This window comes from Physeter macrocephalus, chromosome 14, assembly GCF_002837175.3.
Source record: "Physeter macrocephalus isolate SW-GA chromosome 14, ASM283717v5, whole genome shotgun sequence".
NCBI lineage: Eukaryota > Metazoa > Chordata > Mammalia > Artiodactyla > Physeteridae > Physeter > Physeter macrocephalus.
In genome coordinates this window covers 99,240,787-99,268,155 of record NC_041227.1, presented here as the reverse complement: position 1 = coordinate 99,268,155, position 27,369 = coordinate 99,240,787, and the positions used below count along the sequence as shown (strand labels likewise).

At 48.4% G+C, this 27,369-nt stretch overlaps 3 protein-coding genes across 26 annotated transcripts in view; 2 read left to right on the top strand and 1 right to left on the bottom strand.

Moving 5' to 3' along the window:
- Positions 1 to 27,369, bottom strand: part of TAF15 (TATA-box binding protein associated factor 15) — a 74,929-nt gene that overhangs the window by 4,625 nt on the left and 42,935 nt on the right. For 3 of the 24 annotated variants that reach the window (XM_055090726.1, XM_055090730.1, XM_055090727.1), the window contains exons 20-27: positions 22,267 to 22,363; positions 21,018 to 21,142; positions 19,284 to 19,473; positions 9,442 to 9,476; positions 8,942 to 9,063; positions 8,100 to 8,236; positions 7,644 to 7,729; positions 5,476 to 5,563 (exon numbers count right to left, since the gene is read on the bottom strand). The gene's annotated coding sequence lies outside the window, so the exon portion shown is untranslated. Of the gene's footprint in view, positions 1 to 1,918; positions 5,564 to 5,932; positions 7,730 to 8,099; positions 8,237 to 8,941; positions 9,064 to 9,441; positions 9,477 to 19,283; positions 19,474 to 21,017; positions 21,143 to 22,266; positions 22,364 to 27,369 lie in introns of those variants that run through there. The other 21 variants (XM_055090720.1, XM_055090737.1, XM_055090741.1 and 18 more) reach the window with 19 other exon arrangements.
- Positions 10,971 to 17,590, top strand: CCL5 (C-C motif chemokine ligand 5). The gene is made up of 3 exons (XM_028499620.1): positions 10,971 to 11,199; positions 12,821 to 12,932; positions 17,110 to 17,590. Exons 1-3 carry the CDS (start codon positions 11,124 to 11,126, stop codon positions 17,195 to 17,197), a joined length of 276 nt encoding a protein of 91 aa, XP_028355421.1. The 5' UTR covers positions 10,971 to 11,123; the 3' UTR covers positions 17,198 to 17,590.
- HEATR9 (HEAT repeat containing 9) overlaps positions 19,634 to 27,369 on the top strand; it is a 14,075-nt gene continuing 6,339 nt past the window's right edge. Inside the window, exons 1-8 of the mRNA XM_007105613.4 lie at positions 19,634 to 20,554; positions 21,700 to 21,749; positions 23,345 to 23,526; positions 23,787 to 23,913; positions 24,140 to 24,196; positions 24,624 to 24,680; positions 25,373 to 25,430; positions 25,840 to 25,970. Coding sequence (XP_007105675.2) covers positions 20,467 to 20,554; positions 21,700 to 21,749; positions 23,345 to 23,526; positions 23,787 to 23,913; positions 24,140 to 24,196; positions 24,624 to 24,680; positions 25,373 to 25,430; positions 25,840 to 25,970 — 750 coding nt within the window. The 5' untranslated portion in view covers positions 19,634 to 20,466. The remainder of the gene's footprint in view (positions 20,555 to 21,699; positions 21,750 to 23,344; positions 23,527 to 23,786; positions 23,914 to 24,139; positions 24,197 to 24,623; positions 24,681 to 25,372; positions 25,431 to 25,839; positions 25,971 to 27,369) is intronic.

Below are 27,369 nucleotides of genomic sequence, written 5' to 3'. Positions count from 1 at the left end.
TAAAGAATACAGCCACTGAGTGAATCAACAGCCAGGCAAGAACTCAAACCCAGGTCTGCCTTACACTAAATGCCGTGCTCTCCACCACTGCCCATCCTGGGAGGAGCTATGTTTCTGCAGCTGGGAGGAGAACCCCATTTTCAGAACAATTCCCACGTGGCAGGAAAGGCCAGTATGCTGCAGGGTCATCTGTGGAGCCAGGAGATAAGAACCCCTGACGCTGGGGGAGGCTGCTCCCCTACAGGGCCGACACCCCATCTTCATGGAGCAGCTTCCAGAACTTCCTGAGTCAGCCTCTCCCCTGGCCAGAGAGTCACCACTGTGAACACCAGGGCAAGTCCCATCCTGCAAACAGTCACCTTGGGGCCGACCATACCGTCTCTAGACCTCAGAGCTACAGAGAGGAAGCTGCAAACTCGAGGTTCTCCCAGACCATCTAATCAGCGTGCACCCCTGGTGGGCAGGCACCATGCCTCTTTCACCTCTACTAGGGAAAGGGACCAAGCCCAGGAGGCCATCAGTTCCAACCAAGACTGTTTCTTCCCTCCCTCATGAGAAAGGGCCCCGGCAGGAGGCCCTGACTTTGCAACAATGTGCACAGCTGTGACCATTCACTGAGCGCCTGCTGTGTGCCAGGCATTGTACACAATGACCTCCTCTCATCTTTCCAGTCCCAGGGCTCAGTAGTATTGCGTTGGCCAAAAAGTTTGTTCTCATTTTTCCATAACATCTTACGGAAAAACCCGAACGAACATTTTGGCCAACCCAATAGTTGGCCCATTTTACAGATAAGCAAACCATCTAGCAAGATCATGGCAGTTTCTTGAGTTTTTGCAGCTTCAGCAGCAGAAGCCGAAATTTGAACCAAAGCTTGTGCAACTCTGAAGCCTGTGATGTTTCCACTTCAACACCCTCTGTCTGAGGAGATAGATAGTGATCTGCCCCTCCTTCCCTGGGTCCAACCATCAGTCTTCTTTTAGGGGAAGGCACATAAGGCTGTGTTTTTGGTGTCAAAGTGTGATTCTAAAAAGCCCAGTCACCTGATGGGACAAGGGGTGGGGTGAGAAGCAGCAGCAAGGATGAGCCACTGGGTGAGTCGTCCTGCCTCGGAGAACCCCACTGAGAGGACCTGGGTCTCTCACTGGACTCAGGGATAAAAGAGGTTCTGGGCCTCCCTGGTGGCACAGTGGTTGAGAGTCCGCCTGCCAATGCGGAGGACGCGGGTTCGTGCCCCGGTCCGGGAGGATCCCACGTGCCGCGGAGCGGCTGGGCCCGTGAGCCACGGCCGCTGAGCCTGCGCGTCCGGAGCCTGTGCTCCGCAACGGGAGAGGCCACAACAGTGAGAGGCCCGCGTACCGCGAAAAAAAAAAAAAAAAAAAAAAAAAAAAGAGGTTCTGAGACTGAGAAACGCCAAGGGAATTCCTCCTGGACACCTGGGCACACCCTGCAGGTGACTCTTTATAAAAAAAACAAACACGCACATGATACAAATTCTGAAGATGCAAAATAGTATCCCTCTGGGGGAGGAGGGATAAATTGGGACTTTGGGACTGACATATACACACTACTATATTTAAAATAGATAATCAACAAGGACCTACTGATAGCACAGGGAACTCAGCTCAATATTCTGTAATAACCTAAATAGGAAAAGAATTTGAAAAAGAATAGATACATGTGTATGTATAACTGAATCACTTTGCTGTACACCTGAAACTAACACAGTATTGTTAAACAACTACACTCCAATATAAAATAAAAATTTTCAAAAAAGAAAAAAAATGAAGCAAGCTAAATGGGATCTGGGTGAAGGATTCATGTAAAAAAAATATATATATATATATTTTTTTTTTTACCAGAAACTGAAAATATATACTAATTTTGAATAGTTATATTGGCTAGAATGATATATATCAATTTTTCAAAATATATTTTTTGTCCTAAGTAAACTTGACATTTTAAATGTCTAAAAGCTTTAAAGAAATAATATCCCTCCTACCCCTGTTCCCAGGCCTCCCTCCTGTTCCCCTTCCTAATAGGAAGGGAAGGTAATTGTGACCAGTTTCTTACAAGCCTCCAAAAGAGAATCTATACATATGAGTTCTTTTTTTTTTTTTCACACACGTAGCACACTACATAGATTATTCTGTTTCTCTTTTTTTTTTTCTGTAATATTTATTTACTTGGCTGCGCCGGGTCTTAGTTGCAGCACGCGAGACATTCATTGCGGCATGCAGGATCTTTTAGTTGCAGCATGCGAAGTCTTAGTTGCAGCATGTGGAATCTAGTTCCCTGACCAGGGATCGAACCCAGGCCCCCTGCATTGGGAGCACGGAGTCTTAGCCACTGGACCACCAGGGAAGTCCCTATTCTGTTTCTTACTTCTTGTATCTTAGAGATCATTCCATATCTGCGCGTAGGGAGCTACATCATTCTTTTTAGTAGCTGCCTGACATTCCATTGCATGGAAGTGCCAAATTAGTTAATCAGTCCATTACTGATAGACAGTCTCCAGCCGTCATTATTACCAACCATGAATATCTTGTATATATTAGGTCGTGACTGTGTGCATATGTATGTAAGATAAATTCCTAGAGATAGAGTTGTTAGTGCTTATTAAATACAATATATGCTTTAAAAATTCAAATGGATTTTGCCAAACTGCCCTCCATAGAGGTTGCAGCAATGTGTAGCCCACCAACAATGAAAGACAGCACAGGGAGTGCTTTCTATAAGAGGAAAGGCCTTTAGCTGGCAGAGACAAGAGGGGGCAGACAAGCAGGCCTGTGCCTAGCCAGACATTCGTCCTAGGACAAGTGACAAAGATGAGCCAGCACCACCAACAGGCTGCTCCCTGCAAGCAAACCACCCATTTCACAGATGAGAAAACAGGCCCTGAGAGTTGACATGCCTCACCCAGAAACCAGGACCTGCTCCCACACATACACACTCACTCAGCTGCTGTTTCTAGCCTACTTGGAGCCCACAGATTCCTGACCATCCACAGCTCTGTGGCGGGTAGCAGTGATTACCCTGGACATTCATCCACCAGCCTAAAGAACAAAAAATCTCCACAGACCCTCTCCATGGTTACTGCTGGGTGGTGGGCATTGAGGGCAGGAAAGAAGTGAGAGTAACACATGAGCCATGGGTGTTCTCATCAGCCACTCTGGAAACAGAAGTAAGCATGGTGAAAACAGTTCTCTATCTTTGTACTTGGAAAGTACCTTCACGTCCACTAACTCATTCCACCTCCACAGCAGTTCTCTGAGTTACACAGGGCAGGGATTCTTATATTCATTTTCCCTGTGTTATAGATTTTAAAAATGAAGTACGACTTGCCCATTGCTAGAGAGGAAAAGAGACTAGAGGCAGACCTAGGGTTTCTGGTGCCTAATCCTGGCCACATCCTGTTGTGCACCTATGTAAGCAATCTCCTGTGATATATGTTCACAAACCTCCCCCCCATCTGCCCACATCCAGGATGAGTCACCCTGTCCCTAGAAATGTTGTTTGGGACCCTCCAATGCATGGATATACCAGAACTCCTTTCTCTGGGTCCTCATCTTTGTTTCAGCTCCATAGATACATCCTTTGTGAGGAAACTCTTGGGATGGGTGGATTTGTACTGTATCTACGTGCCTGGCGTGGCCTCTGCAACATGATGGGCGCTCAATAAAAATGTGTTTCCTGGTTGGCTGAGAGGCTGGATAGATGAATGGATGGATGGATGGATGGGTGGAGTATTGGTTTAATTTATTTCTTTATTTCGTTTGTTTTTAAAATTTTCTTACACAGCATCCATTCCCCCTTCCAAACATTGCCTTGACATCCTTTTGTGGAATTACTTCTCCCCCAGGATATATATTCTTGGTGGTACTGCAAATCAGGTGCTCTATCCTCTCCCAGCCAAGAAGCAAGCAAATGACACCACCTTGGCTGGTTATCCTCCCTCCTTAGGACTCTGAATCCTTAATAGATTGAGATATGGATAAGAAAAATGGCTGGAGTACATTTATTTCAACAGTGGTGGCCTGATGAGACTGTCAAGCAGTAGCTGCTGCCCAAACACCCAGATATTTTCTCACCTGTCCTTTTTCCAAGTCAGGTTCTCCAATGCTCTATCCATTCTAATAGTTACTCAGCATTACCCCCAGTACATTACCCTCCTGCTTAAGTTAGCCAGAGTTGTTTTCTGCACTTATAAGCAAAGAATCTTAAATGACACAGACGTAGAGAGGAAGGTATGGGTGGATGGGCGGAGGAATGGAAGGAGTGAAGGAGGGAGTGAAGTGAAAGGGCCGAGAAGTGAGCAAATGGACGAATGCAGTACTGCCCATGGAAGGACTTCATGAGCTAAGTGGTGAGGTGAGTCCCAAGCCTTGGAAAGGCGGGACGTAAGAAGGGGCAATAATGATAACCCCTCAGCCTCACCTGCAGGAGGAGTGATATGAACCAATTTTAGGGGCAACAAGACACCTATCCCCAGCTCTCCTCCAGGACACTACAGATCCTCTAGTTTTGTATCTTTTAACTGAGAATGGCCTCAGAAATAATACTGTCAAACCTCCATTTCCTAGATGAGGAAACTGAGGGCCACAAAAGGCAAGAGGTTTGCCAAAATCTCACAACTAGGTTTGGCGCTGAACTGGGACTAGAGCTCAGGTCTCCTAATTCCCTGTCCCTTGCTCTTTTCACTGCCCAAAGCTGCCTCTGTTAGGAATGACTAAGGTGCAGAATTTCCAAATCCCATTTTAAGGAAATTCCCCAAGGGGGGCTTCCTCTCCTAGGCTGAAGGTCCTAAAAAACGCAAATGGCTCAGGAGGTGCTAAGGTCCATCCTGTTGTGGCCTGAATGATGTGCGGTGGGGGTATGCACAGGGGAGGCAAGGCGAGGGACTGCCGACCCCCAGCCCCGGGAATGCACGCAACAGCCAAGAATCCAGGGGGCTTCTCGGGACCAGCTCAAAAAAGGGGCAGAATCCAGATCACAGCCACAAGAATCCTGTAAGATTCTGAAACTTGTGTCACTTCCTTTGTAAGCCTGTCTGTGAAACTCTTTGAAAAAGTGTCTGCGTGCTGACCTGCACGGACAGCCAGGAAGGGGAAAGAGGGGACCATGTCTCGCCCCATGGCCAGGCTCAGAGAGAGAGAAATCCAGAGAAGGGCAGAGCACAGGGCCTGAGTCTCTGAAGCCTGCCGCACAGAGGGCAGGAGAGCTCAGGGCAGGCCTGGGTCATCATTGTTTTCTATGTGTTTTCTTCCTAATCAGTGAAATAATGCCTAAAATATCTAGCACAGCGCCTAATAGCTAGTGGAAAATCACCGCCAACTCCCCTCGCCTGCCCTCATGCCTCCTGACACTGAGCTGAGGTGAACACCTCTCCTGGGCGGAGGGGGGAACATTGAGGGAAGAAATGCTAGAGCCTGGACATTTGGGGAGAGAAAGAGAAGGCATCATCTTCTGAGTATGTACTTGTGCCAGGAATGGTGCCGAGCAGTCCACTCGTTGCCTCATTTCATCCTCTGCGGTGTCCCAGGAGCTAGGATTCTCTGCCCTATTTCTAGAAAGGAAGCCAAAGTGTAGACTAGTTAATAACGTGACCAAAGACACACAGAGCGTAAGTGATGTGTCTGATTTCGGCCCCAAGTTTGTCCCCCTTCACCAGCCTTTCTCCTGGGGGCTGGGGACAGCAGAAGGGAGGGGCTGCCGTCCTCTGAACGTATGCACAGAGAAAGGGGAAGCCACCAACAAACACGCAGAGGAAAACAAAAACAAAAAACAGACTCCGAAGTGTCAGGAGGAGGAGGCCCTGAAATCGTCTACCCACCTTACCCCCCACCCCGCCCCCAGCAGTTTTGGAAGAACTGATGCTTCTGCCTGGGCCTCGCTCCCACAGCTGCCCGCCCCCCGCCCCGCCAGGGTGTCTTACAGTGGGCTCCTCCAGTCCCCAGAAGCAAGTGAGCACATCAGCAAACACACCGCCTGTGGTCTCCAGCTGCAGAAAACAAGTGGGGCGTACACAGCCCCTGAACTGTGTGGTGAAGGTACGAGACGCCGGGGGGGCCAAGCTGCAGCCCTCCAGCCTGACTGTGTTTGAACAGGAGAACGGTCGTCACAGTTGGTACCCTGACACAGTGAAATGTAGCAGGGGATGGGGAAGGGAAGGGAGGCACAGAATAGAATGGCATAGGATGAACAAACCAGAGCTGGACCAAAAGGCAAGGGCAGGCTGTAGCAGGAAAGGTCTTGAAGAGGGGTTCAAATCCTGTTCCCACCTGGGCACATCCCCTGAGCCTGCTGGGAGGCCTCCCCTTGCACCTTCACACTGCCGCCCCCTACAGACCTCCGCCAGCCCTAACGGAGCACCTACCCCAACCAGGGCCCTGTAGGCACAAGGAAGGGGGAGACGGGCAGCTCACTGGCTCAGGTGGGACACATGTTAACAAGGGCAGAGGAGGGACACAACCAGAGAGCAAATCTCCAATTCGTGAATGGAGAAAATTAAGGCTCATCAGGAGGAAATGACTTTGCCTCAGGCTTTTCTTGGGGCCCAGACTGGGATTTCTAAAGGATGGAGGGAATTTCCCTGCTTTGGACATTTTTTTTTTTTAAAGCAGCCAAAAAAGCCAGAACTGCTCCCCACACAGTCATGGGGGGAACTCCAGGGCAGAGCAATGCTTCCGAATCCAGATAGGATGAGGTTTCACTTTCTTTGCCTGCTTTTGGTTTCCTAACATCACAGTGGGAGGCTGAGCAGGCAGCCAGCTTCGCTTAGGAAATGAAATGAAAGAGGAAAAAGGAAGACTGGGCCAGGAGGGCAGGGGAGGAGCTGCAGTAGGCTGGGGCGGAGTGTGCGTCTGGCTTCAGCACGGGATGTGCTAGAAAAAGGGGTGCAGGACGGAGGAAGGATGATAAAACCAGCCCTCTGAACTCAAGAGGCCCATCAGTGAGCCTGCTGGGTCTATGAACCTCTTATATGCAAAAATTACGTGTGTGAGTGTTTGGGTAGGTCTCCACATGTTTGTGGAAAGTGTTCACGGCTTTCATCAGATTCTTAAAGGGCTCCATTCCCCAAAACAGGTTAGAATCAATCTCTCACTCGACAGATGAAGGAACTCAGTCCCAGAGAAAGTAAGCAACTTCCTCCAAGCCAGAATTAATAATACAGCTGGGTTTTGAACCCAGGAGTCAGATGCTAGAGAGCCCGTGAACTTAATCAAGATGCTGTAAGAAGTTATCAAGACTAAAGCAGCATTAATTTAGCATCTATCATGTCCAAGACATTTGTTGGAATGCAGGGGGAGAATACAAAAAACAAATAGAAAAAAGAGAGAAAAAAGCATAGGACATTTTTACTGTGTTCAGGGAGTTAAGACAAGACCAGTGAAAAGTTGACTCACAGTAAAGGAGTATGTTTTCCCTTGTTCTGGGTGAGCTCTCCCCTCCCCCCCACACAAACAGACACTCCAGAGGGCAGGTCTTTGGCTCACATGGTGTCCTCAGCGCCTAGAGGGCTGCCTGGGTCACAGCAATTCTCAGTGACAATTTGTGGAGGCAGCAAGGAATGATGGAGCGGTGTAGGCCAACCACACTGGCGGGATAGGGAGGACAGAGACAGCTTCGTGACGTTTTCACCTCACCTGACGGTCTCCTAAGCACGTCCACTGTCATCACTTCCCTTGATCCTCTCGACCGCCAGTGTGGTGAGTCAGACGGGCAGGCATTCCTGGTTTTCAGGAACACAGAATGCCAGGTAAATCATAATGACAGTTGCCATTCATTGGACACCCACCCTGTACCAGGTACTGTACTGTTTACACAGGCGCTCTGATTTCCTCATGGAATCAGTACTTTAGAGCCAGAGAATATACTGATTCCGTGAGTCTGAACTCTGATTTTGCACAGGAGAAAGTGAGTGGTAGAAATGGAATTACACTAAGGTTCTTCTCTCTCCTCTGCACACCCATAATCCCCTGGAACCACCAAAAGGGAAGAAAAATACTCCTAATGTACCCACTGCCTATTCCTGCTTAGCAACCCTGCCATCCTACCCCCTCCCTATTCCCACTACCATTTATACACAGACATGCACACACCCTTACACACAGCAGAAACGTTCACTGGGATTTAAAGATGGGGATGAGGTTGGTCATCTGTGGTTCCCTCAGCTCTGTCCTCAGCTCGTGTCCCAGCTCAGCGTATTTGGTATCCAGAAAAGTACTTTCCTTTCTTCCTTAAAGAAGGAAACTGAGATCAAGGAAAGGCAACAGAAATAGAGCTCACAAGGAAAAACAGCCTTAGCAAATGTTTCGGGATTTCTCTAGAAGCAATGCAGTGTGGTAGGAAGCTAGGAACCAAGACAGACTTGGGTTCCATGTTGAATTCTTATCACTTTAGGAAATGTGACCTTAAACAAGTCATTTAACCTCTCTAAGCCTCAAGTGACCCACCTGCTTAAAAATAGTCTTCGTAATAGAGTTCACTAATCCACATCAACTGGGGTCCGGGGCGGGGGGGAGTCTAGATTGCCAAAAAACCTACAGTATAGAATATCCTTAAAGGGACTGCCATTTTCTTACTCAATAATAACACGATAATAATAGCTAATGTTATTAAGTACTTAACAGTGTCAAGCATTGTACTTAAGAGCTTTACAAGCATGAGCACATTTATGGCAACTTAATTGTCTCAACAGCTGTGGGAGGGGCCACTATTATTAACGCTGATTTATAGATGAGGAAACTGAGACCAGAGAGATGAAGTAACTTGTAGGAGGCCACCTGGCTTGTAAATGAAACACCAAAGCCCCTGCTCTTAACCACTAGGCCGCACAGCCTCCCACTGAGGCTGTTTGCTGACTAAGAGGATTACATGAAGGGAAAAATTCAAACAGGCAGATCATTTTGTGTAGATGGTTGGATGTTTCTTAAGTGCTTACAATTTATTTCTTTAAATGAGATGGGCCATGGTTTCCAAAACTGTGCTTCTCCTGGTAATTGTTTAACGAGTCAGGAGGGAATGAGAGGATTCTTATGACAAGTTTAGAACAGCACTTGGCACCTAGAGAGGACAAAGAACAGCTTAACTGCCTGAATGATGTGGGTCAGTGGAAAGAGCTTGAGCCTGGTTATCAGAAGCACTTGGGTTCATAAATTGGTACAGTCACTAAGGAGAACAGTATGCAAGTTCCTTAAAAAACTGAAAACAGGGGCTTCCCTGGTGGCACAGTGGTTGAGAGTCCGCCTGCCGATGCAGGGGACACGGGTTCGTGCCCCGGTCCGGGAGGATCCCAAATGCCGTGGAGCGGCTAGGCCTGTGAGCCATGGCCACTGAGCCTGCGCGTCCGGAGCCTGTGCTCCGCAACGGGAGAGGCCACAGCAGTGAGAGGCTCGCATACCGCAAAAAAAAAAAAAAAAAAAAAACTGAAAATAGAGTTACCATATGATCCAGTAATCTCACTCCTGGGCATGTATCTAGAAAAGACAAAAACTCTAATTTGAAAAGATACATGCACCCTGTTGTTCATAACAGCACTATTTACAATAGCGAAGACATGGAAGTAACCTAAGTGTCCATTGACAGATGAATGGATAAAGATGTGATATATAAGCAATGGAATATTACTCAGACATAAAAAAGAATGAAATATCGCCATTTTGCAGCAATATGGATGGACCTAAAGATTATCATACTAAGTGAAGTAAGTCAGACATCATAGATTATCATCCTAAGTCAGAGAAAGATAAATATGATATGATATCAATTATATGTGGAATCTAAAAAATGATACAAATGAATTTATTGACAAAACAGAAACAGACTGACAGACATAGAAAACAAATTTATGGTTACCAAAGGGAAAGGGGCGGGGGAAGGATAAATTAGGAGTTTGGGATTAACAGATACACACTACTATATATAAAATAGATAAACAACAAGGAACTACTGTATAGCACAGGGAACTATACTCAATAGCTTGTAATAACCTACAATGGAAAAGAATCTGAAAAAGAATATGTATATATATATAGATATGTATGTACCTATACATATACATATATCTGAATCACTTTGCTGTATACCTAAAACTAACACAATCTGTAAGTCAACTATGGTTCAATTTCTTTCTTTAAGTCAATCTGAAAAAAAAATACTTGGGTTCAAGTCCCACTTATTGCTGTGTGACCTCGAGGACCTTAATGACGTCTTCTGAAGCACGTTTTCCACTTCTATAAAAGGAGAATAATAACCATCCTGCCTCAAAGTCTTCGGGTGGAAGAAATGACACAAGTTCTCCCCATTCTGGGTGATTCAGTCACCCTCAGCCACCAAGTTACATACGTGACAATAGCTAGCAAAAAACATCCTTGATGTAAGATTACGTTTTTTTTAAATTACGCTTTTTTTAATGTGTCTGCCTTTGTTACTGTCAATAGACAATTTTAGGTAATTCAGAAGTCAACTTCAGCCCAACCCAGGCTAAACTGTCACCAATTCTGAATTATCCAAATAGGAATTGATGAAGATTGACTGTATCCAATTCTTTGGAATGGAGGAAGGACCTCGGCTCTAATCCAGACCACCACTTCATTCACTTTCAAGGATGTCCCAACCATGAACCTTTGCATGGTGAGCAGTACTTAGCGGACCGAGCACTGCAGCGAGAGCCAGGGCACCTGGGCTCTGATCTCGTCGTACTGCCCTTCCTCCTGTCCCCAGGGAAGCAGCTCCCTGACCTCTGCGAGGACCCCTGCCCTGGCAGGCGAAGCTGAAGACACCGGCAGAGGAAGAGATTTTTTCCACCACCGCTGCTTGTGCAGGTTCTTTGCAAGGGCAAAGAGGGAAGTAATGAGCTCACTCTGGATTGGAGGGCAGTGAAGAGAGGAGTGAGGGAGAGAGAGACTCAAATTTCCGGAGGCTATTTCAGTTTTTTTTTCTGTTTTGTGCAATTTCACTTATGAGATCAGCCAGTGTGTGGCTGCTGTTTTGGAAACTCCCCTAGTGAGGGCGCCCCCTCTGCTGGCTGGGCTGCCTATAAAGGGCCAGACTGAGCTGCAGAGAATCCCTGCAGAGGATCCTGAGAGCACGTGGATCTCCCACAGCCTCTGCTCACGGCTACCATGAAGGTCTCCGCCGCCGCCCTCGCTGTCATCCTCGCCATGGCTGCCCTCTGCGCTCCTGCATCTGCCTCCCCACGTAAGTCCAGGTCCTGACCACCACAGCCCCCGGGGTCCAACCCTTAGACTGGCCCAGACCTCGTCCTCTTTTCAACTGTAGCATTTATACCATCTGAACCCTATGATTTACATTCTCCTGTACTGCTTTACCCAGATGTCCAGTTGTCCCTGATAGATCTCAAAGCCACTTCATGGCAGGGACCCTCTGAACAACTTGTATGTGTCATCAAGGTCTACACCCCAAGCCCTACAGGTGCTCGCTGAGTGTGGACTGATGCTGGGGATACTAGCAGGCAGGGGCAGCTTGAGCTGACCTCCAAACACGACTAACTCATGTCTAGCAGCAGCAGGGTTTCTAAGAAGCTTCTAAGCACTTAAGTAAAACTCTCCTGGGACAGTCATATTCCCTCCATTTCACAGATGGAAAAAAATGGGACTTGATAAAGGATAACAAAATCTAATTAAATGCCCACTCTGGGTCAAGCATTGTGCTGATTGCTTTGCAAATATCATCTTATTTAATGCTTACATCTACTCTTTGAGTAGCTGTCCTCGATTTATAGAAGCCCAGAGAGGTTAAGTAACTTGTCCAAGGTCACGCAACTAGGAAGTAAGGAAAGCAGTGTTCAAACCCAGCTCTGTTTGGCTCTGAAACACTACTACTCTGCTGGGAAATGGCAACTGACACTTCCCGGGGCCATCCTGAATTAACTGACCAACAAAAAGTCCTCCTTCTCTGTTCAGGGCCCTTCTCAGTATGCCTCAGCCAGAGGGTCCCAGGATAAAATATGCATCTTCAGGCCTCTCTTAGGGGTCCTGGCTCAGTCATGAAGTCTGAGTTTTGGAAGCCTCCTCGCAACCCACCCTAGGTCTCAAAGAAATCAAGTTCTGAATCCCTTGAGGATCCTAGGAGAGCAAGAATAAGGGCAGAAGACCTAAGACAAGCCCCGAGGAAATGCAGGATGTCCTCAGAGCCAAAGGCATGAGGTCGTGGTATAGAGGGAAGGCTCAAGGATTAGGTGAGGGAATCCCCACTCTGGCACTGTGTGTCCATGGCCAAGTGACTTTACCTCTCTGAGCCTCAGTTTCAGCCAAAGGAGGATAATAGTCTGTTCAAGATAAATCATATAGGGACTGGGCTTCCCTGGTGGCGCAGTGGTTGAGAGTCCGCCTGCCGATGCAGGGGACACGGGTTCACGGCCCGGTCCGGGAGGATCCCACATGCCGCGGAGCAGCTGGGCCAGTGAGCCATGGCCGCTGGGCCTGCGCGTCCGGAGCTGGTGCTCCGCAACGGGAGGGGCCGCGACAGTGAGAGGCCCGCATACCGAAAAAAAAAAAAATCATATAGGGACTTCCCTGATGGTCCGGTGGCTAAGACTCCGTGCTCCCAATGCTGGGGGCCCGGGTTTGATCCCTGGTCGGGGAACTAGATCCCACATGCCGCAACTAAGATTTTGCATGAGGCAGCGAAGATCCCACGTGCTGCAACTAAGACCCGGCGCAGCCAAATAAATAAATACATATTTTTAAAACAAAAAAAACAAAAAACTTTAAAAAAGATCATTCATATAAATCACCCAGCACAATACCCAGTGTGCACTGGCAATGAATCCAGGAGTCTTCTTTCTTCCCTCTCCCAGATGCCTCGGACACCACACCCTGCTGCTTTGCCTACCTCTCCCGCCCGCTGCCCCGCGCCCACCTCCGGGAATATTTCTACACCAGCAGCAAGTGCTCCATGGCAGCAGTCGTGTGAGTCTCAGCCCTGTGGAACCCTCCAGGGGGTGAGGGAGGGACACCTTTTGCCCCAGAGCCAGTCCCCCGGCCATGAGCCCTCAGAGATGGTGCCCCATCCACTCCCACCCATCCTCCGGCGGCTCAACTAGCCATGGTTCCGCCCTCTCTAGCTTCAGATACCCCAGCTATCGTGGAAAAAGGCTAGACAAGGTGTTCCTGAAGGATCCTCCCCACTCTGATGGGCTAGGTTAGGTCTCTGATCTTTACAGATGTGACTGTTACTTGAACCTGGTCTACCATGCCCCTGGGTGGAGAAGATCGACTCAGTCATCCCTTTCCAGTTAAGAACCCCGCAGTCCCCCATATCCGACACCCAATCAAATCCACCTGCAACTTCAAAAGGAACTAAAGAAGAGAGGTCAGAGGTCAAGGCCCTAGTTGCAGTCAAGCGTGTTAAAAAAAAAAGTTACTGACTGATGAAGAAATAATGAAATGAGATTCTCCTTTAAATACGTAAGCTACCACATTTAGAAAAATAATAATCCTTGCTACCTAGGAAGTGCCTACTGTGTGTCAAATGTCTTACATGCATTAGCTCTACATTTTATCATAACATCCCTGACAGGTATGCATAATTTTCTCCACGTTTCAGATAATGAAAGTGAGACCCAGAGAGGTTTGGTGACTTGCCCAAGGTTGCACAGTAAGTGAGGGAGGGATGGAGCCTGTTTCTGGAGCCTCCTCTTTCTACACTAGCAAGGTCATTAGTGATAGTGGCTTAAGAAGTTTAAGATGATAGAGACTTAAAGAATGAAAATGGGGCAAACATGAAGTTTTCCATATAATGATGAAGTTTTCTAATCCAAAAATTTCTGTGACACTGGCAAAGTTACAGGTATTCAGATTTGGCCTTTGGTCCTGATGAATCTTTCGAAGTATAGCAATAATATTTAGCACTACTGAGACTTCCCTGGCGGTCCAGTGGTTAAGACTCCGAGTGTGGGTTCCATCCCTGGTCGGGGAACAAAGATCCTCCATGGCACGGGGCACAGCCAAAAAAAATGTAGCACTACTAATTTTATCTCTGAAAACAAGTATTTTTCAAAAGGAAAAAAAAATCCTTCTTTGAGCACCTATTATGGGCAGGCAGAGTGGAGTAAACCACCATCCCTGCCCTTCTGGGGCACACAGTCTAAGACAGATGTAGCAATGACCAGGGCACCCTGCATAAGAATGTTACCAAAGGAAAGAGGGAACACACCGCGATTCAGGGCTTAGCTAAGAGAAGGGATTTAGGCAAAGTTTGCTGCAAAAAGTGCTGTTTGACTTGGATTGGAATGAGGGACGGGGTGTATGAGGCAGAGGGGATGTCGCCAAGACCCTCCTCTGGTTTTTGTAGAGTCTCCGTACAGGAAAGCACTGAGGGCCTTGAGTGTCAGCACAGTGAAGCAAAAGTGTGAAATGAGCTGGAACGGGGAAAGTCTAGACAAGAGAGGTCCAGTGGAGAGGCTGCTGTTGTCCACATGAGTGGTACTGAGGCTGAACAGGACCTGAAGGGAAGGAGAGACGGGGTGAGGAACCTTCCGAGGCGGAATCAGCAAGGCCTGGCAGGTTCTGTGAGGTCGGTAGCAAGGAAGAGAGAGGGCTTGAGTGTGATGCTGAGGTTTCAACCCAGACCTGGAGAAGGGTGAAGGTGGAGCCCCCTGAAGTCCTGAGGAAGAGCTGTTTAAATAGGAAAGGACCAAGGTGCCAGCACAACAACTCTATGGAAAGTCCAGCAGGGAATGTAAGATGAAGGGTTTGTAGCTGAGGAAAGGGTGCTGGGGCCGGAGATGTGACTTTTTTTTATAGGAGGAAGGGGTCTCCCAATGTCACAGTGGCAGGAATACAGCAGTCTTGGCTGTTCCGGCTAGTCTGTCTTTATTAAAATCCCAGCTCTGGGCTTCCCTGGTGGCGCAGTGGTTGAGAGTCGGCCTGCCGATGCAGGGGACACGGGTTCGTGCCCCGGTCCGGGAAGATCCCACATGCCGCGGAGCGGCTGGGCCCGTGAGCCATGGCTGCTCAGCCTGCACGTCCGGAGCCTGTGCTCCGCAACGGGAGGGGCCACAACAGTGAGAGGCTCGCGTACCACAAAAAAAAAAAAAAAAAAAAAAAAAACAGCTCTGCCAGTCAGTAGCTGCATGAGCTTGGGCCCATCACTTAACCTCTCTGAGCCTCAATTTCTTCATCTGCAAAGTGCAGTAAAATAGAGATATTTCCCTCACTGGGTCAAAGTGAGAATAATAAAAAGAAATATAAAATTAGAATATTTCCCGGCACACAGTTAGGTGCCTGATAAGTTGTTAACTTATATAATCATCCTCCTCCCCCTCTAAATGTATTATTATATACATAGAAGTGACAAGTGAAACTTGATGAGTGAATGCAAAACATTCAGTCACTAACTCATTCAATAAATATCCATTAAGCACCTACGGTGTGCCAGACCCAGGGCCAGAGACTCGAGGAAGCGCACAGGAGAGAAGGGCAGTCACGTTGAGCACAACTGCTCTCACGGGGCAGGTGAAGGTGGAGGGAAGTCAGGCCAGGAGAGGCTCCCCACAGAGCGGGCAGGGAGAGAAGGCTTGGCAAGGGGGGCTGCCAGCCAGTATCACATTCAGCAGGGAGGAGGAGGAGCAGGAAGCCTGGGCAACCCTCCCCCCCAGATGTCGGTTTCCTGGCCTCTCGACTTCCTGGCCTCAGGCCAAGGGGGCTGAGGTTAGAGAGGACAGTGAGTCTGCAGGCTCTCCTGTATGACACCTGGCTTGCCGAGGGTAGGGCCTGCATCGGAAGCTCCCTCACCACCCCAAACAAGAAGACAAATACTAGGAGGCACCAGAGCCCAGTACACCCCTCTGCTCCCTTTCTCTTCTCTGCACGCCAGGCAGGGGAGAAAGAGAGGTGGTCAGGTGGCTTTGAGGGAGGCTCAGAGAAGGGGAAGCAGCTTCCCTGAGAAAGAACGCTCTCCATGACAGAGCACGAAAAGGGGCCAAGAAATCCTCATTCTCATCAGATAACCTAAGCCTTCACTTTGTCTGGAAACATCTCAAAAAGGTGCAGGAAAGCATCCTGAAGGAGAAGCCAGAATGAGAACGGTCCACATAGGCAGGGCTAGCTCCACAGTAACACGTTAATGGGTAGCACTGCTGGCCAGACCCAGGGTGTCCCTCAGAGAGAACCAGTCTCCCAGCAAACAGGTGAGGTAGGCAGCTGGACGTAGCCCATGACCCCCAGCCTGTGAGCCTTCCAACTTACACCATCAACACCTGTAGAGATAAGGCCTCCCGCCCTCACCGGCCTCCACATGCTGGCCGGTTAATTGGTAGAAGTGCTTTGACATCTGCCAGTATCTCAGGGTCCTCAACCTCTCCGAGCCACGGTGTCCAGTACTGGGACCTTTGGGCTCATGTTGCTCTGATCCACCCTAAAGCAGAGGTCCCACAGCACCCCAATAACAACACATGCATGGTATTTTTCAAAACTAATTTATATATACTATCTCATCTGAGCTTCACAACAATTGTGCTAACTAGGAATTATTTCTCTCCACATTTTAGAGGTAAACGTATAGACTCAGAGGCCCTAAGTGATTTGCCCAAGGTGATCTAACTAGTAAGTGGTGAAATCAAGACTCAAGTTCATGTCTTTCTTCCGTTCACCCAGGCACACACAGATGGGTTCCTCTGTCGAGTGTCTATGTGTGCCAGGCACTGTGTTATCTAAGGCCAGATCACACATTTGTTTCACCACCTCGTCTCCCACTTACTCAGCCATGACTCATTTCCTGGAGGACACCTCTTTTTCTCTGCATCTTCAGCACCCAGCACAGGGTCTGAAACAGGAAGTGCTGAGAAGTGGTTGACCAGCTCAAGCCTGGGCTCCTAGGGCCCCGTATCCCCCTTAGATCTCCAGGCTGCATGTGTTTTTGCGGCTTGGGGGGCAGGGAGTTAAAATGCACACAGGACTGCTTCTGGCTTGGAGCCCTTCGACCCAACAGAAGAGAAAATGTTCTTTCCTTGAACGCCACCAATGCAATCATATGGAGCTCCAAAACTAACCCACCCAGTATCATTTCCCCCCTGCCTCAGTCCACCTCATCTCCAAAACTGGCGCTCCCAGCACTGACCAGGTCTCACCCTCTTCTCCCCCACAGCTTTATCACCAGAAAGAATCGCCAGGTGTGCACCAACCCAGAGAAGAAATGGGTGCAGGAGTACATCAACGCTTTAGAGTTGAGCTAGGATAAAGGATGCCTTGAACCTGAACTTGTGCAAACTTTGCTTCTTGCTCTTGTCCTAACCAGCTTGGGAGGTTTCCCCCCAGTGCCCTCCTCCCACCCGCTCCTTGGAGGGCACAGATTCCACCACCCGCAGCAGCTGCTGTAAAAGCCTCCCAGGGCTCCTGGGGCTCTGCCTTGTTCACAGGAGGTCTCTAGGCTCCGAGCTTCAGAGCCCTCACCGGGCCACCGCTCTGCAGTCAGGAAGGATGTCAGCGCCTCTGGAGGCGAAGGAGGGAGGGAGACGGGGTTCCTACGGTCATGCCCCATGACCAAAGCGCCCATCTCAGCCCCTCACTGGAAGGGCTGACTGGCAAATGTAAGGAATCAGAGTTTCATTAAAATTCTCAATGCAATTACAAAGCTGGCTCCTGGTTTGACTTCCTGTCGGGAACCCCCCTTCCTCGTGAGCATTAAGCACTGGATCCAGGGCTGGTCACATCTGGTGTCCACCCTGGATTTGGGGGCTGTGGCTCTATGCAGTGAGCAGGCCCGGGGGCACAGGCTCTCTGAGAAGGGGCCTGGGCAGGACAGATCAGGTAAAGGGGCCAGTGGCTCATCCACTCTGAAGGGAGACCACAGTCACTACCTCCCAGCCCCGAGGTCCCAAGAGTTTCTCTCACTTCCTGCCACACACCTCCCTGCTTCCTCAGACCATGGTCGGCCCTTCCGCCTACTCTGCTGACTTTCACCCTAGCCCACCCTACCCCTTACCGGCAGTGGGTTTCTTTGACACACCACTCGTGCCCCTGGAACGGGATTTCATGGCACTCCCAAAACACCTCAGTTCTTTCAAATAAAGAGAAGGAGGGACTTTGTGGTTTTCTACCATGGCACCAGCACTTTTCAGGTGGGTGTATTCCAACTTTCCCATTGATGTGTTCCTTCCTGTGAACCTGTCTTAGCAAATATATCCACATAATTAGAGCCGGCGTTAAGTGCGCGATCACTCTGTGCCAGGCATTGTCAGCTCCTTACATCCACCATCCTTCATCTTCATAATCTTTGGGGCAGGGAGTATTATTAACCTTGTTTACAGTGGGGGAAAACCCTTGGCAAGAGATGGAAATAACTTGCCCAAAGCTCCAAAGCAAAACAAAAACAAAAAACAAACAAACAGGGCTTCCCTGGTGGCGCAGTGGTTGAGAATCTGCCTGCCGATGCAGGGGACACGGGTTTGAGCCCTGGTCTGGGAAGATCCCACATGCCGCGGAGCAACTGGGCCCGTGAGCCACAACTACTGAGCCTGCGCGTCTGGAGCTTGTGCTCCGCAACAAGAGAGGCCACGACAGTGAGAGGCCCGCGCACTGCGAGGAAGAGTGGCCCCCGCTCGCCGCAACTAGAGAAAGCCCTCGCACAGAAACGAAGACCCAACACAGCCATAAATAAATAGATAATTTTTAAAAAACAAACAAACAAACAAACCAAAAAAACAGGGGAGGTGGGGTGGAAGGTGGTACAATTAACATTTAGACGCACCAGACCCAATGCCAAAGCTGCTGCTTTTTTTTTCCATCTTTAACCTGCAAAATTTCAAACCTAGTGAAATTTGCAAGAATACACCCATATACCCTTCATCTAGATTCAAATATTAACATTTAACCACATTTGCTTTATCTATGTGCATATACGTGTGTGTGTATATACACACACGTATATTATACAGATGGTTGGTATGTACATTTTTTTTCAAATGAAAGTTGCAGATGTGATATCACTTCCCCCCCAACAGTTTTAGTGTGTATCTCCTAATAACAAGGACATTCTGCGTAGCCACAGAATGAGTAGCATTTAACACTGACACGATATTATTTTCTAACATAGAGTCCATGATCAAATCCCCACAATTGTCCCAATTATGTCCTCTATAGCTATCTTTTAAAATCCAGGCTCCAATTACAGGCACATATTGAATTTAGCTGTCAGGTCTTTTTAGTGTCCTTTAACAGACTTTCTTTGTCCTTAAGATATATTGATATTTTCTTCAGGAGTTCAGATGGGATTTTTGTAGAATATTTCCTAAGGTGGGTTTGCCTATTGTTTGCTCATACCTAGACTCAGGTTGAACATTCTCGGCAGGAAATCCACATGGTGACGCTGTCTTTCTCAGTGCAGCACGTCAGTTTATTGGAAGCGATGGTCCAGTCGGAGGACTTGGTGGCCTGTGTTTTCTCGCTACAGCAAGCTGCCTGCTGTGTGCCAGGCGCTATGCTAGGTGTCGAGGTTGCAGTGTAGCCATTACTGCAAGCAATGAAAGGAATTCTTTGTAGTACAAATGACATGAAACCTTCGACAGAAGCAGTGGCTCAGTGAGCACGAGGACTCTAGGACAGTCAGCCGCTGGTGGCAATGGAAGCTGAGGTACAGCTGATAGACTCTGAGATAAAATCTGCAAAGGGATGGCATTTCTACTTTTCAATGTCAATATATGTGATTATCCACATTTGCATTTTTTATTATTGCTGTTCTTATATATTTTGTTTTAATAATTCCAGAGTTTCTTTTATTTTTATTTTTTTTTAGTTTTCGCAGCGCCTCACAGCATGTGGGCGGCAGATGGGATCTTAGTTCCCCAACCGGGGATTGAACCCAGGCCCCCTGCAGTGGAAGTGCGGAGTCTTAACCACTGGACCGCCAGGGGAATCCCCACATATTTTTTAAAACTCAGATTTTTTTTTTCTAAAATGAAATAAAATAAATGTGCTCAGTGATCAAAAGGAAAAAAAAAGAGTTCCATCTCTTGCTGCCAAGGAGGGAGGTGTGTGTATGAATAGGGCTTTCCCATTTTTTTTGCCATTTTCCTGATGACTAATCCTAAGGACAATCCCTGCTCCTAACATGGGCTACGTGAGCTTGAAGTTCACTAAACGCTTCGACTTTCTTTTTGAATTGATGCCTCACCACTGCCCCTCTACCTAGCCAGACAAGCATGGCTTTCCCACTTTTCAGATGAGGTAAGTGAAGCTCCCAGAGAGAAAGTGACTAGCTCAATCCACAGGCAAGTAGATGCCAAGGCTCGGACTCCAGAATGGAACTGGAGTGTTCTATTTACCTAGGCGATCTGGTTGCCCAGCACTTGGAGGCTTCCACCTCCAGAAGCCCAGACACCTCGCTAGTCCCTCTTGTGCCACAGAGGACAGGTCTCCCTGAGCTGTGACCCTGCTCCCACAAGGGAGTAGTCCCTGCAGTCTCCTCCCCAACCCAGGTGCTCTCTGGCTCCCCCAGGAGGAGAGGATGGCCTACGAACAATCAGTCGACATCTCTAACCTCAACACGTCAATGTTCAAGTGCCCATGGCTGGAATATCCAGAAAGGACCAAAGGTGAGGCTGAAATGGACAGGAGTGGAGTCAGGGATAGGGAACTGAAAAGGAAAGCTCCCTGGCACCCACTCCCAGGCAGGGGTCTGGGTGATGTCAGCAGATCCATGGGAAGAGGCAGGGCAGACCCCTGGATACTTTCAAGGCTCCCCACAGCCCTCAAGGTAAGTCTCCAGCACCCTCTAAGATGAGATGTCTCTGTGTCTCCCAGCTTCTGCCCCCTCATCTGCACCCCATTCTTACAACTCCAAGGTTTGAAGGTATTCCACGTGCCCACTGCTTCCCCCTCATCTGTCTGGCTACCTCCTACTTGCTCAGAAGACTCAGCTTGTGTATAATCTCCTCTGGGAAACCCTCCCTCCTCCTCCCAACCAGGTTAAGGACCCCTCATCTGGACCACATGTGCCTTTATCCATCTTCACGTTTGTTTCCCTCTGTTAATCACCAGTAAACAGTTCTGTCTCACCAGCTAGATCAGTGGTTCCCAAAGTATGTTCCCAGGACCAGCAGCATCAGTATCTTGTTAGAAAAGCAGCTTCTCAGACCACACCCCAGATTTACTGAATCAACACTCTGGGGATGAGTCTTCATCTGGGGATAAGGAAATCTGTGTTTTAACAAGCTCTCCAGTTCTTTCTAATGCACACTCAAGTTTCAGAACCACCCAATGAGACCAGTGGTTTTCACCATTAGCTGCACATTAGAATCCTCAGGGGAGATTTCTAAAATGCCTGGGCCCCTTCCTCAGAGAATCTGATTCAATTATTCTGATGTAGGACTGAGGCATGTTAAAAATTCCCTCAAATAATTCTAATACCCAGCCAGGGTTGAGAACCACTCTGCTAGACCAGTGTCTCTCCAATTTCAACATGCATAGGAATCCTGCTCAAATGAAGATCCTGACTCAGTAGGTCTGGGGTGGAGCCTGGGACTCGGCATTTCTGAGAGGCTCCCAAGCTATGGCAATCTTACTGTTCCACAGACCAAGATACCAGGAAAGTATGAGTCCCTTAACAACAGGAATTATGCCTTATTTACCTCCCAGTGCCTGATACAGCGTTCATTAAATGCTAATGCTAAATAAATGAAAGACTAGAAGGATGACTCTTCAATCCACCCTTGTCATTGCCATCCCATTTGTACCATAGAACTCAGAAGAGCCACAGCTCCTGTTCTCCTGCCCTTGTCCTGCCACCAGGTAAGACCCCTAACTTCTGCCACCCTGGGAGCTTTGTTGAAGTAGGAGGGGCAGCAGACTATCCTCTCCCATTAAGGCTAGTTCATAGAACACTGACACTCACCCCTGGGGCTGCCACTAACTATGTGTGACCTTGGACAAGTCACTTTACCTCCCTGAGCCTCAGGAGTATCCTCTGTCACAAGCCAACCTCTGCCTATCTCCCTTTATCAAGTTTCTATGAGATAATATCTGTAAAGCTTAGGCTATGCAGGCAGGGCTTAATAATGAGTCATTTTTATTAACACAGGGATCTTCCTCATTAGAGGTGCCAGATAAAATGGGATGCCTGATTAAATCTAAATTTCAGCTAAACAATGAATATTTTTTAGTATGAATATGTCCTAAATATTGCCTTCATTACCTGGAATCAAAATTCAACAGGACATCCTGTTTTTTATTTGCTTGGTTTTTACTAAATCTGACAACCCTACTCATACTGAGTCAATGCCCCATTTTCTGAAGTCATGACAATCACCCGAGAACTCTGATGTGAAGATCATCTTATGATGATCTTCTCAGTCACCACACTGGGAACCACTGGCTGAAGCCCCTCTTCCTTGTTGCTCAGAGATCTGTTGTAGAGACAGGAAGGCTTGAGAAGAGACAGGAATGAATCCTAGCCAAACCTTCTGAGAAAGCCCCTGACCCATCCAAAACCCTCCACTGCAACCAGAGCTACAGTTTCACAATTGTACAAGAGATAGATTATTTGAAGAAATCCTGCTTTTCCAACAAAACTATTAAGTTCCATGAGGGCAGGGCTGATAACTGTATCCCCAGCACCTAGTGCTTGGCACATGGTAAGTGCTCACTAAGTATCTGTTGAATGCCTGAATGTAGGAGGTGTAGCCTGAATTTCCGCCCCCCCTCTTTACTCCACATCTCCCTTGACCCTTGCCTTTTCATCTCCTTGCCCGGAAGCCTTTTTCAAAGTACTCTGAGATGCTCAACTAACCAAACCGTGTACAGTTGTCCCTCGGTATCCGCAGGGGATTGGTTCCTGTGGATACCAAAATCCATGGATATTCAAGTGTCTTGTATAAAGTGGTGTGGTATTTGCATGTAACCTACACACATCCTCCCTAGATTACTTATAATACCTAATACAATGTAAATGGTATGTAAAGAGTTGCTGGGTACGTGGCAAATTCAAGTTTTGTATTCTGAGAACTTCCTGGAATTTTTATTTTCCAAATACTTTCAATCTGTGGTTGGTTGAACCTGTGGATGTGGAACCTGCGGATACAGAGGGCCAACTGTACTCAGATCAATTTGCAGATCAGCAATGGCTTCACAATCTTTACGTCATTTGTTCTTCACAACCACCCTGGGAGGGGTACAGAACAAGGATTATTAGCTCCAGTTTGCAGATGAGAAGACTTGGTGGGGTGAAGTAACTTGCCCAAGTCACACAGTGGGTTAGGAGGTGGCTGTGACTTCAGCTCAGATGACAGGCTGAAGGGCTGTTTCCCTCGTGTAGTCCCTTCTCACGCTGGCCCTTTTCCTGGCTGAGGAATGCCCCCTGTGACTTCTCTGCCACTCACACCCCCCAGATGCCAAAGGAAGAGTTTCCCCCAAGTCCAGAGTGCTGGAGGCAGCACCCGAGCAAGCCAAACTCTGTACCTTACTGCTACTCCAAGCAGCCTGAGATCTACACGCACTGGCACACCCTGTATAATCAGCAAAAGAAACGAGAGGCCCAGAAGATACTGTGGAAAATGAGAGCTCACCCTAGGTGTGTTGGGCCCCTTCCTGTTCTCCACGCCCCCCACATCTTCTAGGAAAGGAAGGAAAGAGAAGAAAGGGGTGGAGTGGGGCTGGGCGTGGTGCAAGTCAGCCAGATCCCAGAGGAGACCCTGGGGTAGAAGCAGGCTCATCTTTCTTCCTCTGGTCTCACCTCTGAGCTGGGCTGAGGACCAGAGGCAGAGAAGAGTTTGTGAAGTAAAGAGGGAGGGAACAAGGGGACCAGGGCTACCTGTGCTATTTCTCACACAGGTACCTCAAAGAGGGTACCCTCATCCAAAAACTCCATCTCCCAATGAGCAAGCTGATTATAAAACCTCAGATGGAATCCAAGCCCTTAGACCCTACTGGGGACCCGCTGAAGTGGCAAAGATTAAAGGTCAGGGACCATGGATAGGGGGAGAATGGGGAGACTCTCTTTCTGTGGGTGCCCTTGCCTGGGGCTCACACCACCCTTCTGCCTTCAGTCCCTGCCTGCTGCCTGCAAAATGGAGGGAGGGGAGGAAAGGGGATTGGGTTGGATGAGCTCCCTCCAGTTTGGAAGTATAGTTGTAGAACTCTATTTATCCCTTTTTTCCCTTCCACTGGCTCCCTTTGATGGGCAGGAACTCACAGAAAGCCTGAAATCTCCCAGAGAGGATGAGCAGCTCTATGCAGCACAGGTGAGAAGTGGCAAGGGTGGAGGGGCATGGTTACAGGTAGGAGTTGGCTGAACTGAAGAGTAGAAAGACGGGGCTTCCCTGGTGGCGCAGTGGTTGAGAGTCCGCCTGCCGATGCAGGGGACACGGGTTCGTGCCCCGGTCTGGGAGGATCCCACATGCCGCAGAGCGGCTGGGCCCGTGAGCCATGGCCACTGAGCTTGCGCATCCGGAGTCTGTGCTCCACAACGGGAGAGGCCACAACGGTAAGAGGCCCGCGTACCGCAAAAAAAAAAAAAAAAAAAAAAAAAAAAGAGTAGAAAGATGCTTGAGGTGGAGGGCAAGGGTAGAGTGCTGTTCCAAGAATAAACTCCAGCTGTGTCCAGAGGATGGAAATTCCCAGCGGTGGTGTCCAAGGTCTCTTCCCTTTCCTCTAACCCTGTTCCTGCAGGCTCTGGGGTGCCTGGGCGTCAGAGACAAGTTTATCATGGAAGCACTATGGCAGGTGGTGAGTCTGGGGCTGCACAGAGTTCAGGAGAGGAGGAAACAGAGCCTGAGGTGTGTAAAGCATTGGCACATGGGCACTGACAAGGCTCACCAGGCTCAAGGACTATGGGTCAGATCCAAGGAGGAGAGAGCCGCCTTGTGTGGCATGTCCCCACCTCATGCCCTTGGCTTCTTTAAAGGGCAGCTTGATCTAAAAGGATGGGGAAGGGGGAATCTGAAGATCCCCTTTGTCTAACAGGAAAGATGAGCAACTAAAAAGCCAAGAGAAAACTGGGACTGAGTTCATTCTCTACCTTAACTGAGTCAATGCCTGTGCCTATATGCCAATTTATAATAGGGGGGGGGGGTCTGTGTTCTTACACAGAATCTCATTTAAATCTTCCAATATTAGGAATAGGTAGTAGTAGCTGCATTTTTCTAACAAGAAAATGAAAGCTCTGAGAGACCAAGTGCCTTGCCCAAGGCCATGTGGCTACCAGATACCAGAAAGGGATGTGAACAAAAGTCTTACTCCCAAGTCGTGTTCCTTCTATCGTACCATCCTGCCTGTACCCTGTGTTTGAGCATAAACAGGTCACTCTCTAGGCCTCGGTTTCCTCATTTGTAAAATGAAAAATTAAGCTGAGATGATCCTGAAAGCTCTGACATTCCACCACCTTATGGCATGTTCCCACCCACCGCCTCTTAAATCAGGCCCAAACTGGCCCAGAGAAAGTGAAGTATGAGGCCTGTCAAACCCTGGCCATCCTGGGTGAGTATGTCCTCTCCCTGGGTGGGGAGAAGGGGGGAGGTGAGGAAGGAAGCAGTGCAGCCACACTACCCTTTGGGGAAGGACAGAAGGGAGTGGACTGTACACTCACTGCAACCTAGCCGTTGGCAGGGTCTGTGAATTGTCTGATGTACTGGTGGGCAGAGAGAGGAAGGTGGGGTGAAAAGCGAGAAGAGATTGGAGGGAGGGAGAGAGCGGGCTCTGGGAACGGCCGTCATGCTCAGCCAGCTGCTCTGGTGTCTTGAGGGGACAGGCAACCTAGTACTTGGGAGAGGTCTCAGGGAGACCTAGTACTTGGAACTTCTGTCTTGAAGGCACAGGGGTCAAATGGATTCTGGCAGAGAGGGGCAGCCCTGAGGCTCTGCCCTGACCTGAGGTCCTCCCTGTCCAGGTTGCCTGAATAAACATGTGATCCAAGCTCTCATCAAGCAGCTGAAGGGGCAAAATGAGGGGCAAAGGATGGGTACTCTGACAGCGCTACGGGTGGCTCTGAACTCCTGGGCTGCTGTCCCCAAAGACCAGGTGATTGGGAGGAGAGTCAGTCACTGGGGTGAGGTAAGACAAGGTAATTGATGGTGTTGGCAGGGGGTTAAGCCAGGGAGAAGGTAACCTAGCTCCTAGCTTTGATGGCGGAGGACGTTGTCCTTGTGGAGTCCCCTGTGGAATAGGCTCCCTGGACAGAAGCATTGGCATAGCCACTTAACTGGTCATACAACCTCTGAAAAGCCAGCTTTCAGAGGTGTCATTTGTCCGTCTCTAAAATGGATAGAGTAGTTATCTTATAGCATTGTTGAGAAGATTAAATGAGACAATATATGTAAAGCATCTAGTTCAATGCCTGTACTCTTTAAGTGATAACTCATCATCATTATTATCATCCTTAAAATAACCTATTAAAGGAAAACCTCTGCCAAAATGGTACAGGGACCAAGAGAGTCTGCTGACACTACTCAAGACTTTTCCCCCTTAGGGTCCTCTTACTTTGACCCCATCACTGCTCCACGTGAAACAGATTTCATCACTCATCCATTTACTCAACAAACATATATTAAACAGCTGTCGTGTGTGAGACACCATCCTAAGCCCTTGGGATATGTCAGCAAACCAAACTGGCAGAGATCCCGGCTTTCGTGGAGCTTACATTCTAGTGGGGGGAGACGTGTAATAACCAATAAATTTAATTATATAGTATGTTAGAGGTGACAAGTGCAATGGAAAAATTACGTAGCAAGGTGAGAGTGATCAGGAATGCCAAGTGGAGATGGGATGAGTTGCACTTTTAAACATGGAGGACAAGGAAGGCCTCATTTGGAAGTTGTTGTCTAAGCACAGACAAGAGGGCGAGGGGTGAGCCTTGCGGATATCTGAGAGAAGGCATCCCGGCAGAAGGACAAATCCAGGCAAAGGCCCTAAGGCAGGAGCACACTTGGCATGGTCAAGGAACAGCAAGGAGGCCATGGGAAGGAAGTGGAGTGGGAACAGAGAAACCAGGAGGAAATGAAGCTGTGGGTCAAAGATGTTAAAGGAGACTAGATCATGTGGCCTTCTGGATGACTTTTAAGTACTTGAGCTTTTACTCTGCGTGGAATAGGTATTTGAGCAAAGCAGTAACATAATCTAACTTATGTTTCAAAAGGTTCACTCTTACTGCTATGCTGAAAAAAGATGCGCAGGGGCAGGGGGCAAAAGTGGGAGCAGAGAGACCAGTTAGGGGCTGCTGAAGCAATCCTGGTAAGATACGATGGTGGCTTGGACCATGGTGGTTGCAATGTGGTTGGTAAGAAGTTACTCAATTCTGGATACATTTTTAAAGCAAAACTCTGACAGGTTAAATGTGAGTTATAAAAGACAGTGAGGGGGACTTCCCTGGTGGTGCAGTGGTTGAGAATCCGCCTGCCAATGCAGGGGACACGGGTTCGAG